Source organism: Trichechus manatus, unplaced genomic scaffold (assembly GCF_000243295.1).
Source record: "Trichechus manatus latirostris isolate Lorelei unplaced genomic scaffold, TriManLat1.0 scaffold00092, whole genome shotgun sequence".
Classification (NCBI taxonomy): domain Eukaryota; kingdom Metazoa; phylum Chordata; class Mammalia; order Sirenia; family Trichechidae; genus Trichechus; species Trichechus manatus.
The window spans coordinates 4,783,533-4,800,196 of NW_004444028.1; the positions used below are offsets into that span (position 1 = coordinate 4,783,533).

The window sequence follows — 16,664 nt, forward strand, 5'->3', positions numbered from 1 at the left end:
TGAGGGCTTAGGCTAGAGATCTGACTTGGGAATCATGGTGTGGAGACAGCAAGGGAAGGAAAAAAAGAAGAATGGAGGCAGCACTGCTGGGGGCAAGAATGTTGTAAGGGAAGAAGAGAGGAATGGAGAATGGGGCTTAAGGTGTGCCCACAACTGAAGGTCAAGGAAGGAAGAGGAATCAGCAGAAGACACAGGGAGAAGAACCAGAAGGGCAACAAGGAAAGCAAGAGTAGAGGGTCCAGGGGGCTAAAGGAAGGAGGGATTCCAAATGCAGGTTGAAAATAAAGCAGAGTGTTGAGTAGGAAGGGGTTTCTTTGTGGCTTGGGCCTTTTCTTCAGCCATCGTCTTTGTCCTTCTCTGACCCTTCCTCATGTTGGCCATGCCCCAGGACTGGGCCAGGTTCTCTGGCACTATTGCTCTAACGGGAAGGGGGGGGGGAATACAATTCTTAGAAAATGATTAATCCTTAGAGGAAACCCTGAAAAAGCCACTTCTACCAATTTTAGATGCATGCTGGTATTCAGTCACATTGCATTGCCATAGCAACCGCTCTTCTATAATCACCTAAACAGGAGCTTTACAATAACAAAATAACAGAAGTGTACAGCCTGAGAATTGAGAACTTTCTCCAGTGCAGTTACTAGGTGGTAACCTACTGCCATTGAGTTGATTCCAAATCACGGGGACTCTATAGGACAGAGTAGAACTGCCTCATGGGCTTTCCAAGGCTGTAGTCCTTACGGAAGCAGACTGCCACCTCTTTCTCCTGCAGAGCTGCTGGGGAGTTCGAACTGCTGACCTTTCGGTTAGCAGCCCAGCGCTTAACCACTGCACCACCAGGGCTCCTTTACTAGGCAATAGAGACCAAGAATTTCAAGACAAGGAGCTCTTGGTGTGTTCCATTGATGTAGCATAAAACCTGCACCTTCTCTGGTGCCCTTCTATCTGTATGTCTCCAAGGACAGTTGTAAGATAGAATACACATATATATATGTCCACAACAATCAACACAGTCAACAACGTAAAAACAACCAAAAAACCATTCCCATCAAGTCTATTCCAGCTCATAGTGACCCTATATGACAGAGCAGAACTGCCTGGTAGGGTTTCCACGGTGCAGCTGAGCTCTTAACCACCGCGCCACCAGGGCTCCTCAACAACATAAAGTGCGTATCAAAAAACGATGATATTAAGAAATTATCTTTTTTATAAAACAAGAGAGAAAGATGACAATTAAAGCTACCCGTGGTCCTGTCTCACAGTGACAACCACTACTAGCATGTTTGTATTAGCTCTAAGTATAAATATAAATATATATGTGCATATCGAAAACAAACTGGGGAATACATATGATATGCTATTTCATATGCTATTTTCTTCACCTTAACTATATATTTCAGTTTTCTATTGTGCAACAAAACTACTCTAAGACTTTGTGGGTTAAAACAGCAATCGTTTGTTTTTTTCCTGTGATACTGTGCGTCAGAAATTTGGACAGGGAGCAGAGAGAATGACTAGTTTCAGTTCTGCAACGTTCAAGGCTTCAGCTGGGATGCCTCAAACGGTTGAAGGCTAGACCATCCAACATGCCTGGTACCTCATTGTTCCTCTGGGGGACCTCTTTCTCCAAGCACTTCTTCATCTTCTAGGACTTCTCCGTGTGACCTCTCTTTCTGGCAGGGTAGCCTGGACTTCTTACATGGTGGCAGCTGCCAGGACTTTTTAACACCTGGTCTGAGGTCCAAGAAAGGAACTCCCTCCATGTTTCATCAGTCCAGATTCCAAGGGGCAGAGGAGTAGACTCCACATCTCATTGGAAGAGCGGCTCACACATCAGGGAGAGGATTGATGGCAGCCATCTTTGTAAGCCAGCTACCACACAATGACTCAGGAGATGTTCCCATATCCTGAAATAGCCTTCAGATGTGTGGTTCTGAATGGATGCAGAGATTGGTTTTGAATAGATAGACATTATTTTATTTAATCAAACCAGTGACTGTGATCTTAGGTTGTATTAATAGACTTATAGTGTTTAGTCAGGCAAGCAGATATCCATATTCTATTCTACCCTGATCAGATCTTCCTAGAGAATGGTATTTATTTCTGGGTACCACAGTTTACAACAGATACGGACAAACTAGATCTGTGTGGTAAGGGACTTAGCCTGTCCTGGATGGATGGCTGAAGATGCAGTGAATATTTCCTGGAAAAGGACAGAGTTGGAGAAAGGTGAGGGAAAGCAGGTGGTATTCACATAACTAAAGTGCTATTTTGGGGAAGAAGGGTTCAATTAATTTTGAATGGCTTCAAGAGGTAACACCAGGACTGATGGGAGGAAATTACAGGAAGAAAGATTTTAGCTTAAAGTAAGGAAGACATGATTCCTAATGGTCAAACCTGTCCAAGATGGAAGACGATTGAGTTTCCTTGCCCAGCATTGTCTAGGCAGGAAGTGGACTGAGACATTTTATTAGTTTCCTAGGGCATCTGTAACATATTACCACAAAGTAGGCGACTTAACCCAACAGAAACTTATTCTTTGACAGTTTTGTAAGCTAGAAATCTGAATTCAGCGTGTTAGTAGGGCCATGCTCTCTCTGAAGGCTCTAGGGGAAGATACTTCTTTGTCTCTCCCAACTTCTGGAAGCTCCGGGCATTCCTTGGCTGTGGCAGCATAACATCAATCTCTGCCTCTGTCTTCACGTGGCTGTCTTCCCTCCGCGTCCCTCTGATTCTGTGTCTCTTCTCTTTTTATATGAACACCAGTCACATTGGATGAGGGCCCACCCTTCTCTAGTATGACCTCATGTTAATTAATGTCATCTGCAAAGACTGTATTTCCAAATAAGGTCATTCTGAAGTTCTGGAAGTTAAGACTTCAGCATATCTCTTTGTTGTTGTTGGGTGTTGTCAAATCGATTCAGACTCCTAGTGAACTCATATTGACAGAGTAGCACTGCCCCATAGGGGTTTCTTGGCTGTCATCTTTATGGGGGCAGATCACCAGGTCTTTCTTCCACGGAGCTGCTGGGTGGATTTGAACTGCCAACCTTTTGGTTAGCAGCAAATCCAACCCATAATAGACACTATATTGCGGTTGTTGTTGTTGTGTGTCATCGAGTAGATTGCGACTCATAGTGACTCTACAGGACAGAGGAGAACTGCCCCATAGGGTTTCCAAGGCTGTAATCTTTACCGAAGCAGACTGCCAATCTTTCCCCTGCAGAGTGCCTGGTGGGTTCAAACAACTGACCATTTGGTTAGCAGCCGAGCACTTAACCTCTGCACCACCAGTGTTCCTTAATAGACACTATCGCTGTTCTTGTTGTTGTTAGGTGCCATTGATTTGGCTCCAATTCATAGCAACCCCACGTACAAAGGAACAAAACACTGCCCGGTCCTGCACCATCCTCACAATCATTGCTGTGTTTGAGCCCATTTTTGCACCTACTGTGTCAATCTATGTCATTGAGGGACTTCTTCTTTTTTGCTGACCCTCTACTTTACCAAGCATGATGTCCTTCTCCAGCGACTTGTCCCTCCTAATAACATGTCCAAAGTATATGAGACAGAGTCTCACCATCCTTGCTTCTAAGGAGCATCCTGGCTATACTTCTTCCAAGACAGATTTGTTTGTTCTTCTGGCAGTCTATAGTGTATTCAATATTCTTCGGCAACACCATAATTCAAAGGCATCATTTGTTCAATCTTCCTTATTCATTGTCCGGCTTTCAAATGCATGTGAGGTGATTGAAAATACCATGGCTTGGGTCAGGTGCACCTTAGTCCTCAAAAAGTGACATCTTTGCTTTTCAACACTTTAAAGGGGTCTTTTGCAGCAGATTTGCTCAGTGTAATACGTCTTTTGATTTCTTGACTGCTGCTTCCATGGGCATTGATTGTAGATCTAAGCAAAATGAAATCCTTGACAACTTCCATCTTTTTTCCATTTATCAAGATGTTGGTTATTGGTCCAGTCGTGAGAATTTTTGTTTTCTTTATATTGAGGTGTAATCCATACTGAAGGCTGTGATCCTTGATCTTCATCATTAAGTGCTTCAAGTCTTCTTTCAGCAAACAAAGTTGTGTCATCTGCATATCGCAGGTTGTTAATGAGTCTTCCTCCAATCCTGACGCCACACTCTTCTTCGTGTAGTCCAGCTTCTCAGATTATTTGTTTAGCATACAGATTGAATAAGTATGATGAAAGAATACAACCCTGATGCACAGCTTTTCCTGATTTTAAACCACACAGTATCCCTTTGTTCTGTTTGAATGACTGGTCTATGTATAGGTTCCGTGTGAGCACAATTAAATTTTCAGGAATTCCCATTCTTCACAATGTTATCCATAATTTGTTATGATCCACATAGTTGAATGCCGTTGCATAGTCAATAAAACGCAGGTAAACATCTCTCTGGCATTCTCTGCTTTCAGCCAAGATCCACCTGTCATCAGCAGTGATATCCCTCGTTCATGTCCTCTTCTGAATCCAGCTTGAAATTCTGGCAGTTCCCGTAGATGTACTGCTGCAACCGTTTTTTAATTATCTTCATCAATTTTTACTTGCATGTGATATTGTTGATATTGTTTGATAATTTCTGCGTTCTATTGCATCACCTTTCTTTGGAATGGTCACAAATATGGATTTCTTCCCGTCAGATGGCCAGGTAGCTCTTCCAAATTTCTAGGCATAGATGAGTGAGCGTTTCCAGTGTTGCATCCATTTGTTGAAACATCTCAGCTGATATTCCGTAAACTCTTGGGGCCTTGTTTTTTCATGAATGCCTTCAGTGTAGCTTCGACTTCCTCCTTCAGTACCATCAGTTCTTGATCATGTTACCTCCTGAAATCGTTGAACATCGACATATTCTTTTTGGTACAGTGACTCTGTGTATTCCTTCCATCTTCTTTTGATGCTTCCTGCATTATTCAGTATTTTACCCATAGAGTCCTCCAATATTACAGCTCGAGGCTTGAGTTTTTTCTTTAGTTCTTTCAGCTTGAGAAATGCCGAGCGTGTTCTTCCCTTTTGGTTTTCTAACTCCAGGTGTTTGCACATTTCATTACAATACTTTACTTTGTCTTTTTGAGCCACCCTTTGAAATCTTCTGTTCAGCTCTTTTACGTCATCATTTCTTCCATTCGCATTTGAATTTAGAGACCATCTCAAGAGTAGATGTGACATAATAGACACTCTGGGGGAGATTTAAAGCCTCAGATATCTGGTTGATTAGATGGCCTTCATATATTCCTTCCAATAAACACGTTTCTTTTCTACCCTAGAGGGCATGAGCACGTGGGGAGAGTCCCTCCTGACCCTCCTCCTAACAGCTTCAAACAGAGATACAATTGACTCATTGCCCTTCCAATCCTAACATATGGGTAGGGATTTTTTTTTCCAGTTTTGTTGTTGTTAATTCTTTAAAACTTCCATGATTCATTTAAAACAGACACCACCTGTTTATTCAGAAAGGAAAGAAGAGACAAAATTGATAAAGCATCAGTCTGGACTTATAATTCTCTAAGAAATTAAATCAAAATTTTCTACATCAACCAGTGGTTGCATGGACTTTGTAGAATCTTTAAAGCTGGGAGAGATCTTCGCCATCATCAATTCCAACCCTCCCCATTTAACAGATGAGAACACTGAATCTAGAAGAATTCAGTGACTTGCCCGAAGTCACACAACAAGTCAGTGGCAGAGCAGAAGTCAGAACAAAAGTCTCTCGATTCCGGAGCAAATTCAGTTTGTCTCAATTCATTTCCAACAAATTAAGCAACAGGTACTTTTTGGAGCTTAACTTTAAACCATTGGTAAAAATTAAATAACGCAAGTCAATTAAATTATAATAGAGCAAATTTTTGAAGTACATTTAAAGTGAATGAATTGGTAAGTTGTGCTATCAGGAAATATGTTTGATTAGAATCAGATTGAAGAAAGTTTTGACTTTAAGATGTAGGTAATTTACTGCTCAAAATTAAAACCTGTCAATTTTAATACGGGAGTCAGAGAAAAGGTTTAGGGCCAATTTTCAGAACAAGGTAAGACTCTGAGTGAGCTTCATTAAAACACTGGCACACATGTTGGCCAGTAGAGTGAGACCTAATCAAATGTTGATCGAGTCTTGAGCCCATAGAGAGGCATGTCCACTTTCTTCCATCTTGGAAGGGGCAACCACAACTGTTGCTCACCCACCTCTCTTTCAGAACAGCTGACCTTCTTTTCCATTAGTGATGCTGGGACCCTGCCCACAAGCAATCACAGAATCTGTGGGGAAGGAGATCTCTGTAAAACAGCACCTCTCGAACTTTAATGTGGACATGAATCTCCTGGAGATCTCGTTAACATACAGATTCTGAGTCAGTAGGTCTGGGGTAGAAGTGAGGTTCTGCATTTCTAATAAGCCCCCAGGTGATGCTGATGCTGCTGGTCCAGTGACCACATTTTTAATTGCAAGAAGGTAGAGATTGTCTGGTCCATTTCTCCCCCTTTACTTGAAATGTGACTGATGAGGCCCACTTATTTGGAGAAAAAGTGGGAAATTTTTCTAACATACAAATTTTACTTAAATAAACCATACCAATCATTCAGATCATTTATGATGAATCAGAAAATTTTAGTATCCTAAAGAGAGTTTTCTTGTCTCAGTCAAAGCCCTCTCTTCTTCAAGGTAAAGTCTTCTCCTCTTATTCTATATGTAACTTCTGTGGCAGGGTCATCACTTCCACAAGTTCCCTCAAGTAGTTAACTTGCTCTGCCTCAGTGGTCCTCAGCCTTGGCTACACCATGGAACCTTCTGGAAGGCTTTGAAAAAAATCTCAATGCCCAGCACATACTCCAGATCATTTAATCATAATCTGCAGGGGTGGGACCCAGGCATCAGTAATTTTTAAAGCCCCCCAATTGTTTCCAATATTCAGTCAAGGTTAAGAACCACTGGTCTACCTTTTCTTTCTAAACCCCTGGGGATATATGATATATCAGACAAACAAGACCAGCCCAATCCCTTTTCTAGCCCTTATTTATTCAACAAATCTTTGTAGAGCTTCTATTTTATGCCAGGCAATGGGCTGCGTGCTTGGATATAGGAGTGCATAGCAAGTGAGTCAGTGCTCATGGAGCTGAAGTATCTTGTGCATCCCACATTCCACTTGTTTGGGGCCCCATTTCTCCTGGCTGAAGAGGCGAGGTCTTTTGATGCAGTGCTCCTGGCCCTGGCATCTCTGTTATAACATCATCCTCCAGCTCTCTAGGACATTTAGAAAACTCTGCTCTTGTTTCTGTGCATCTCACCCTGTTCCTAAGTCCCTGGAGGTGCTTAAAAACCTTATTTATACATCATAGCCTTCATCAGAAGAAGGAAACTTTAGATTTTTTTTTAATGTGCCAACTTTCCCTTCCCCTTCCTCTTCTCTTTGTGTCTCTCCCCATCCCACCCACACCTCTCCCACAGGTGGAGAGTCACTTGTGGCCTTCCCAATCTGTGGAATATATCCCTCTACCCTCAAAATCATAGTCCTTTCTCTGTTGTGACAGACAAGCCTCACCAATCAGCCACAGATATATAGGGATGTTGTTTAGGGCCAGCTCATCAAAAGTGAGGTCCATGGACTAACAGAATCATGTCACCTAGAATCTTATGGTGGCACAGTAGTTAAGAGCTCGACTGCTAACTGAAAGGTCAGCAGTTCAAATCCACCAGCTGCTCCCTGGGAACCCTGTGGGGCAGTTCTGTTCTGTCCTACAGGGCCGCTATGAGTCGGAACCAACTCAACAGCACCTAACAACAACAACAGAATCTTACTAGAAATGCATATCCTCGGGCCCTGGCCCAGACCTACTGAGTCAGCATCTGCATTTTAACCAGACCCCCGGTGACTCACGTGCACATTAAAATTTGAGAGATTCTCAGAGAACTTCGGGGAATGGAGAGTTATCAGGCACATTAGAGCTTCGTCCTCCTGTATGGGTTCCCAGGTTTGCTTTTGTAGCTGTTGATTTATGTCAAAATTTAAAGTTCAATGGCCTGACTAACCAAAAACAAAAACAAAAACAAAAAACCAAACATGTTGCTGTCGAGTTGATTCCAACTCATAGCAACCCTATAGGACAGAGTAGAACTGCCCCGTAGGGTTACAAGGAGCGGTTGGTAGATTCGAACTGCCGACCTTTTGGTTAGCTGCCAAGCTCTTAACCACCGCACCACTAGGGCTCCAGTGTTCAAGTATTCAGCGTGCTTGACTAGAAGACAGTCCCTAAACTTTGGGTTCTGGTTCTGCAGACAGCACAGCTGATGTTCTGCTCTCAACATTGAAGCTCCTGGTGTGTCTCCTTGTTCAGATGGAGGGCATCCGTGTTCCACACAGAGGTGCCTGTGAGTAGGCACATTTTCTCCTCAAAAAGGCTTTGAATTTGCTGAAACACTAGGAACAACTGCTTGGTTAAGATCCCAGAATTCTTGGCGCATAAAGTATGAAAGAGACAATTTTGGATTCAATACTTCTTAAGGCAGTTGTTACCACTAGCAACCTTGATCACACTGCAGAGCCCTCTGCACACCTGGTTTAGGATAAAACCATATGCTGATGGTCCCACTAGAGTGGGTTAACTGCAGAACTCACCTCCACCTTGCCAGGTAGCTGAAGAAGTTGACCTGTTGGATAGAGTTCTTTAGCGTTGTCCACTTAAACAGTGGAGAACGTCTGCCAAGCACAGCAGTTTCAGATTCAGCAGAGTTATAAGCATTTTTTTTTTCTTTTGCAACAATGATCCAACAAGTTCAGCTGCTCCTTAAGATAGTCTTCATTTCTAACAATAGAATCCCATCACAGAACAGTCATTCTCAACCTTGGCTGCACATTTGGATACGCAGGAAGCCTTAAAATATACTGATTTCTGGGACTCCAAGAGACACTGACTTAATCGGTCTGAATGGGAGGGTGGTTTTCAGTTTATAGTTCTCCCTGTGTGATTCTAACGTTCAGCCAGAGTTGAGAGCCACTGTCATCAAGGACGAGCTTTATCTTCTGACTTACAGATGTTCGCTCATCCAGTGAATCTAATAGCTGTGTCACATTATTTAGATACGATAAAAATATGAGTGACTGTCACTTGCTGTGTGCCCTTGAAAGAATCACTTAAATCCTATAAACTTCAGTTTCCTCTTCTCCAAAATAGAGATAAATATGGGCACAGTGGTTAAACATTTGGCTGCTAACCAAAGGTCAGAAGTTTGAATCCACCAGCCGCTCCTTGGAAACCCCCAGGGGCAATTCTACGCTGTCCTATAGGGTCTCTATGAGACAGAATCAACTCAATGGCAGTGGGTTTGGTTTTTATGTTTTTTTAATTCCTACCTTAGAGCATAGTAGTGGGGATTTAAATAACATACAGCAGGTAACTAGGACAATGCTTAGCATATAAAACAAAAACCAAACTTGTTGCCATCGAGTTGATTCCAACTCATACTGACCCTATAAGACAGAGTAGAACTGCCCCATAGGGTTTCCAAGGCTGTAATCTTTATGGAAGCAGACAGCCACATCTTTCTCCCGCGGAGCAGCTGGTGGGTTGGAACCACTGACCTTTCGGTTAGCACCAGAGAACTTAACCACTGCGCCACCAAGGCTCCTTGGCTAGAAGATGTTGTTTTGTTGCTGTTAGGTGCTGTCAAGTTGATTTCAACTCATAGCGACCCTATGTACAACAGAATGAAACACTGCCTGGTCCGGCACCATCCTCACAATCATTGATACATTTGAGTCCATTGTTGTACCCACCATGTCAATCTATCTCATTGAGGCCCTTCCTCTTTTTCACTGACCCTCTATTTTACCAAGCATGATGTCCTTCTCCAAGTACTAGTCCTTCCTGATAACAGGTCCAAAGTAAGTGAGACAAAATCTTGCCATCCTTGCGTCTAAGGAGCATTCTGGCTGTAATTCTTCCAAGACAGATTTGTTGGTTCTTCTGGCAGTCCATGGTTTATTTAATATTCTTCACCAACACCATAATTCAAAGGCATCCATTCTTCAGTCTTGCTTATTCATTGTCCAGCTTTCACATGCATACAAGGTGATTGAAAACACCATGGCTTGTGTCAGGCGCACCTTAGTCCTCAAAGTGATATCTTTGCTTTTTAACACTTTAAAGAGGTCTTTTGCAGCAGATTTGCCCAATGCAGTGCATTTAGTAAGTACTAAATAAAATAGGAACTGTTGCAAAGAACTGTGGAAATGAAAGAATAAAGCAGTGACCCATGGTGGACTAGTTGTACATAATACTCACTTACTCATCATGTAAAGAGAACCCAGCCAGTAACCTGTTGAGAAGGAAACTGGCATAAAGTATCAAAGGCCGTCTAAGGAGAAAGTAATTTTGGAATTAGGTTGTTTTTCTTTTTTTCTGAAAAGCAGTTGATTCTGTAAGGCTATAAAAAAACTGAAATAAAAGCATGATGAGAAATGCCCCTCATGGAAAGTTAGGAGGTAGCAACCTTTTGGATTTTTTTTTCCTACTCAATTTTAGGCTATTAATCAGAGGTTTTAAAGTAAAGGATTTCTCAGTTTTTTCTTTTAAAAATCCTCTGTTTACTTGAATGTGTGAATATATGATAAATAAACCAAACCAAACCCTTTGCTCCCAAGTTGATTCCAACTCACAGCGACCCTATAGGACAGAGTAGAACTGCCCTATAGGATTTCCAAGGAGCACCTGGTGGATTCAAACTGCTCACCTTTTGGTGAGCAGCCATAGCTCTTAACCACTGTGCCACCAGGGCTCCATATGATAAATACGTATGTGTGTGTGTGTGTGTGTGTGTGTGTGTGTGTGTGTGTGTGTGTAATCAATGCCTAAAAGAGAATCATTATTACAGCACATACATTTAAAAATAACGGAGGACTTTACAAATGGATCAACAGCACTTTAGAACCAAAGGGTGAACTATGGAGTCTTCAAAATGTGATAATAATGTCAAAAGTAGAATCACTCCCTGGGTTCTCAGTCAAAGTCCTGACTCTACACTACCCTTGCAGAAACCACACCAGAAGTCCCCATGTCCCCGTGACTTTACATGGGACATTAACTGTATTCTGAACTGATTCTAGACTCTTCCGTTTTCCTGCCAGAGTGGCCTTCAGAAAACAGAGACCTGATTATCTTTTTGCACCATTTAAACAACACTTAATGATTTCAAATCAAAGTCCTACCTCCTTCATAGAGCATCCCTAGCCCCACCCCAACCCTTCTCTAATCTTAATTTGACTGCCTCCCCACTCTGTGCTTCACAGAGCTCTTGTATCACTGCTACAGCACTAATTACAGTTTTCCTAGTGCTGGCAAATGTTCAGGAAGTCATAGTAGGTAGCATTTTAAGGGAAAAGAATATAGACTTTTGAGCCAGACTAGATCTGGGTTCAAACTCTGGCTCTCAGAAAAGACACTTCATTTTTCTGAATCTCAGCTTCATCTGTAAACTGAAGAAAATATTACCAGACTTGCATGGATCAGTGGGCGGGAGTAAATGAGAATGTGCAGGAAAGTTCTGCAAGAAGTAGTATCTATTATTACCACAATTATTCAGCTCTTCTCCCCGACAAGTGCAGTAACAGTACCTTGCAGCCTCTTACCCTTCGTGGTGTTTTCCGAATTGAATGTAAGCAGCCCAAATTGATGGCATCTGCTGCCTGGATCTCACAAAGCTATTAGTTTTTTGACATCTGTTTTGGATTTCAGAAAGAAATTTCCATTTTTAGGCAACAGCAGCATTTTTCTTGTGGCATTTCAATATGTCTCAGTCTTGAAATTATTATAAATTTTGCTTGAAGAATCCACGTCAGCAAAGCCATGAAGAACATCACAGCCTAGGAGCATGTCCACTTTACCTAGGCCAAAGAGAGCACACGCTTCCGTACAAAGAGCCTGAACACCACGGAACACTGAGTCGGCTTTTAATGACATTGCCCTTTGTTCAGCTGTTTAAATAGCAGCAGTGACGGAGTTTAGGAAGCTCTTAATTATCCACAACATTGCCCAGACAGGGGGAGCAGAGATCACAGGACCCTGGTTTTCTTTGATGTCTAGAATGGTGACAATCACACAGGATGCACTCAGAATGGGTTCTTGCATGGGTGTGTGTGTGTGTGTGGGTGTGTATATGCTTTAGGCGAAAGTTTACAGAGCAAATTCATTTCTCATTAAACAATTAATACACAAATTGTTTTGTGACATTGGTTGCCAACCCAGTAATGTGTCAACACTCTCCACTTCTCAACCATGAGTTCCTCATTTCCATTCTTCCGGTTTTCCTGTCCCTTCCTGCCTTCTCATCTTTGCCCCTGGGCTGGTGTGCTGAGTTAGTTTCGTATACAGGGTTGAACTGTGTGTATTATTGTTGGTTTTATAGGCCTGTCTAATCCTTGGCTGAAGGGTGAGCTTTAGGAGTGATCAGTACTGAGTTAAAAGGGTGTCCGGGAGCCATACTCTCAGTGTCAGAATATGTTCTTAATGACAATCGTCATTGACTCCCTTTTCTTGTCTCCCAATTTCCTTATAAAACTCCAAAAAGAAAAAGCCACCTTTGTGTTCAGTGGTTTCTGAATTATTTCCTGTGGAAAGCAGAATTTTCTAAAGCACCATCCTTCATAAATCCTCTGAGTATTTCTTTGTCTCCTTCCAATGTAAGTGGAACGTATGAGTAACATTCCAGGGAAAGCATGGGGTGGGAGGACTGAATTTCCAGAGGAAAATTTCTGGCTGTCAGAAATACGATAGAACCATCATAGGTACATGTAATCAGCTATGTTCATCATGAGGCATCAATTGAGGTCATGTTTTTTATGTGTCAGTATGAATATCTCAATTTTCTCCATCAAAAACCAAACCAAACCTGTTAGCATCCAGTAGATTCCAACTCATAGCGACTCTATAGGACAGAGTAGAACTGCCCCATAGGGTTTCCAAGGAGCAACTGGTGGACTCAAACTGCTGAACTTTTGGTTAGCAGCCAAGCTCTTAACCACTGCAAATAATCTAGACAAATGGGCAGAGTTGTCAGGATCCCAGAGTTAAACGAAATCACCCTGCCCTCATGTGCAATAATATTTCAGGACCAAGGACAGAGCCACATAGGGTTTAATGCCCACCTATCTCTATATAACTAAGGTATTTTTAAATATGTTTTAATTTCTGCTCAGATGTTTATGCACTCATCTAATATATTGTTTTACTGAATACTGTTTGCATGTCAGACCTTGCTATTATATACAAACACTTATCAGCCAGTGATAGCTCTCAAGGAGCCCATATTAGAACTGTAACAGGAGACGAGAAATACAGGCAAGTTAATGAATAATTATAACACTATAACAAATGCTGTCATAGAGTTACATACAAGTCATGTGGGAGCCAGGGAGGAAATGACAATCATTAACTCTGCCTGGTGCAGTCACGGAAGGCTTTACAAAGGAGTTGACATTTGAGCTGGGTGTTGAGGATTGAGTGAAGTTCGCAAGACACAGAGGGGACTCTGTGAAAGGGTACACAGTGTACTCAGGGAATTCCAGAAAGTAGTTTGATGTGACTGAAAAGTGGGGTGAGTGGGAGGTTGAGGTAAGAAATAAGGAATAGGCTAGGCCAGATCACCAAGGACTTGTATACCAAGCTAGGGATTTAGGGCTTCTCCTGGGAAAACAGAGCCATTGAACAGTTTTGATCAGGGACATGATCTGATAATATTTGTGTTTTAGAAAGATAGTTCAGACAGCAAGAGAGAGCATAGACTCTGAGAAAGGAAATGAGAGGGCAGAAGGGCAGACAAAGGTGACATTTCCCCATACTGTCCTGGGAATGTGAGGTGCTACATCCCAACGACGGCTGGACAGGGGAGAGTTGACTTGGCCATCTCCCACAGCTGTTCATCAGTGTGTCCTGTGCGGATTGTGTCTCTCCAGATTCCTCCAAGAAGATAAAGGATGTCTTGACTGAATTTAATGAGGGAGGGAGCCTCGAAAAGTATGACCCACATGAGGTAAGAACATTTCCATTTTAAGCCTTAAAAAAACAAACAAAAAAAAAAAAAAACCTGTGTTTCAGACTTTCCACAATTTGTTTCCCTCTTAGAAGCTTACCTCACCCTGGAGAACTTCTTTCTCGACACATTTTCTCACGTTCTCAAGTGAGACTTAGTGCTACTTGGCATCATACATTTCCCAAGTCCATGTCCTCCCACTCTTCTAAAAAACTATATCATGCCTTCTCCTCCATCCTCAGATCTCTTACTCCTCCTCTCCAACCCTCACTCTCAGTTAACAACTTTGTTTTCTACTTCACTGAGAAAATAGAAGCAATCAGAAGAGATCTTCACAGGTCCTTCACCTCCACCTCGTCTGCCCACCTACCTGTACTCTTCTTCTGTAACTAGGAATGAACCATCCACACGCCTATCCAAGTCCCACCTCTCCACTTGTGGACTTAATCCCATCCTCCCTCAAGCTTTTGAAGGACATTGCTTCAGCCGTGTATTCCCATTCTCTCGCTCGCTCCCCTCCTCTCTCTCTTGCATCAACTTCAACCTATATAGTAGTTTTCCCCGTCAACGTATAAACATGCAGTTATTTCTTTTATATTAAAAAGCATTCACTCTTGATTTCACTTTTCCCTCCATCTACCATCCATTTCTCTCCTGCCCTTTACAGCAATACTGTGCAAAAGATTTGTCCATACTCACTGATTCCAATTTCCCTCCTTCCTACTTTCTTGAAAGCCCTTCAGTTAGCCTGTATCCCCATTCCTCACTAAAACAAATTATCAAGATAACCAAGGATCTCCATATGGCTAAGCCTACTGACCATTTTACTGATCAGCACCAGGCACAGTTGATCAAATCCTCCTCCTTGAAACACTTTATTAGGTTCTTAGGACAATAAACTCTCGTGGTTTTCTTCTCACCTCTGCTTGATATTTCCACTTAAATAGACATCTCAAGCTTAGCAAGAGCTCAACTGAGCTCCTAAATTTACGCTACAAAACTTATTTTTCCAGTCATCTTCTCCATTTCAGTAAATGAGAATTCCATTCTTCAAGTTACTCAACCTAAAACTTTGGAGTCATCAGTTCACTTTTCTCCTTCGCTCATGGCCCACATCTAATTCATCAGCAAACCCTGTTATTTTTACCTTCAAAATATATCCAAAATCTAGACACATTTCACCATCTGCACTGCTTATATCCTGACCGAGGCATCACCATATTTTGCCCAGATTATTGCAGTTGTCTCCTAGCTGATCTCCTGCTTCTGCCCTTACCCTCTGAAGTCTATTCTTCACACACATGCCGAACAAGCCGCTAAAACTTAAATCACATCACCACTCTGCTCAACACTCTCGCATGGTGTCTCCTACACCCTACTCCCGGTAAAAGTCAAGGTCATTACAACGTGCACCACCATCCCACTTCCCGACCACATCTCCTGCTACTCTCCTCCTCCTTGTTGCTTTCCATCCATATTAGCCTCCATGATGCTCTCAGACAAGCCCATTCCTGCCCTAACCCCAGCACCTTTGCGCTTGCTGTTCCCTCTTCCTGGAATGTTTTTCCCCAGATAACCACACCTCCTTTGAGTCTTTGCTCCAACGTCACTTTCTCAGTGAGTGTCACTTCTCTATCTAAAATGTTAAACCCTCTTTCCTGACACTTTTTGGATACCCCCTGCTCTGCATTCTCTTCCTCCTTAATACTTCTCACCATCTGTCGCACTATGTAATTTACTTATTTAATTGTCTGTCTCCCCGACTAGAATATTTTTATTCACTGCTGTATCCCCAATGCCGAGAACAGTGTCTGACTCATAGCAGACACACAATAAATATTTGTGAAGTGAATAAATGAATGCAAGGCTTCTCTCCGCTTTCCAATTTATCTCATCTAACATTTCTGGGGCAATCAAGCACTGTACTGGACATTGTAGAAGATATAAAGATGAGGAAGCACAGTCTCTGTCCTCAAGGAACTTACGTCCTACTGGCAGGGTCAAGTTCAAGAGCCATGATCTTGGAGTCATAGTCTTAGGTTACAATCCTATTTGTGCTACCAACCAGCAATATGGCCTTGAATATTTCACCTCGTACAGCTTCAATTTCCTCACCTCTGAGAGTAACAAGGAGACCTGGTGGCACAGTGGTTAAGAGCTCGGCTGCTAACCAAAAGGTGTGCAGTTCGAATCCACCACCTGCTCCTTGGAAACCCTATGGGGCAGTTCTACTCTGTCCTATAGGGTCACTGTGAGTCAGAATTGACTCAGTGGAAATGGGCTTGGTTTTTGGTTTTGAAGATAACAAAAGCAAAAAGCAAAAAACCTTCGAAGTTTGTGGCATGATTGCATTAAATGAGGTAATTTTTGCAAAGTGCCGAACACTTTACAGGACACTTAAAAAATGATACCCGTTATTTCTCTTCTGCCCCCCCCCTTTCCCAGAATGCCTTAAACTAAATTCCCTTCCTGCTCTTAGGCACAGGGATTAAGCGCTTGGCTGCTAACCAAATGGTTGGCAGTTTGACTTCACCAGCCGCTCTGTGGGAGAAAGATGCGGCAGCCTGCTTCTGTAAAGATGACGGCCTTGGAAACCCTCTGGGGCAGTTCTGCTCCGTCCTACAGGGTCAC

At 42.4% G+C, this 16,664-nt stretch overlaps 1 protein-coding gene across 1 annotated transcript in view; it reads left to right on the plus strand.

The window, feature by feature from the left end:
• The window catches only part of LOC101351610 (diacylglycerol kinase gamma), a 123,312-nt gene that overhangs the window by 60,390 nt on the left and 46,258 nt on the right, over positions 1–16,664 (plus strand). Inside the window, exon 3 of the mRNA XM_023736846.1 lies at positions 13,957–14,033. Coding sequence (XP_023592614.1) covers positions 13,957–14,033 — 77 coding nt within the window. The remainder of the gene's footprint in view (positions 1–13,956; positions 14,034–16,664) is intronic.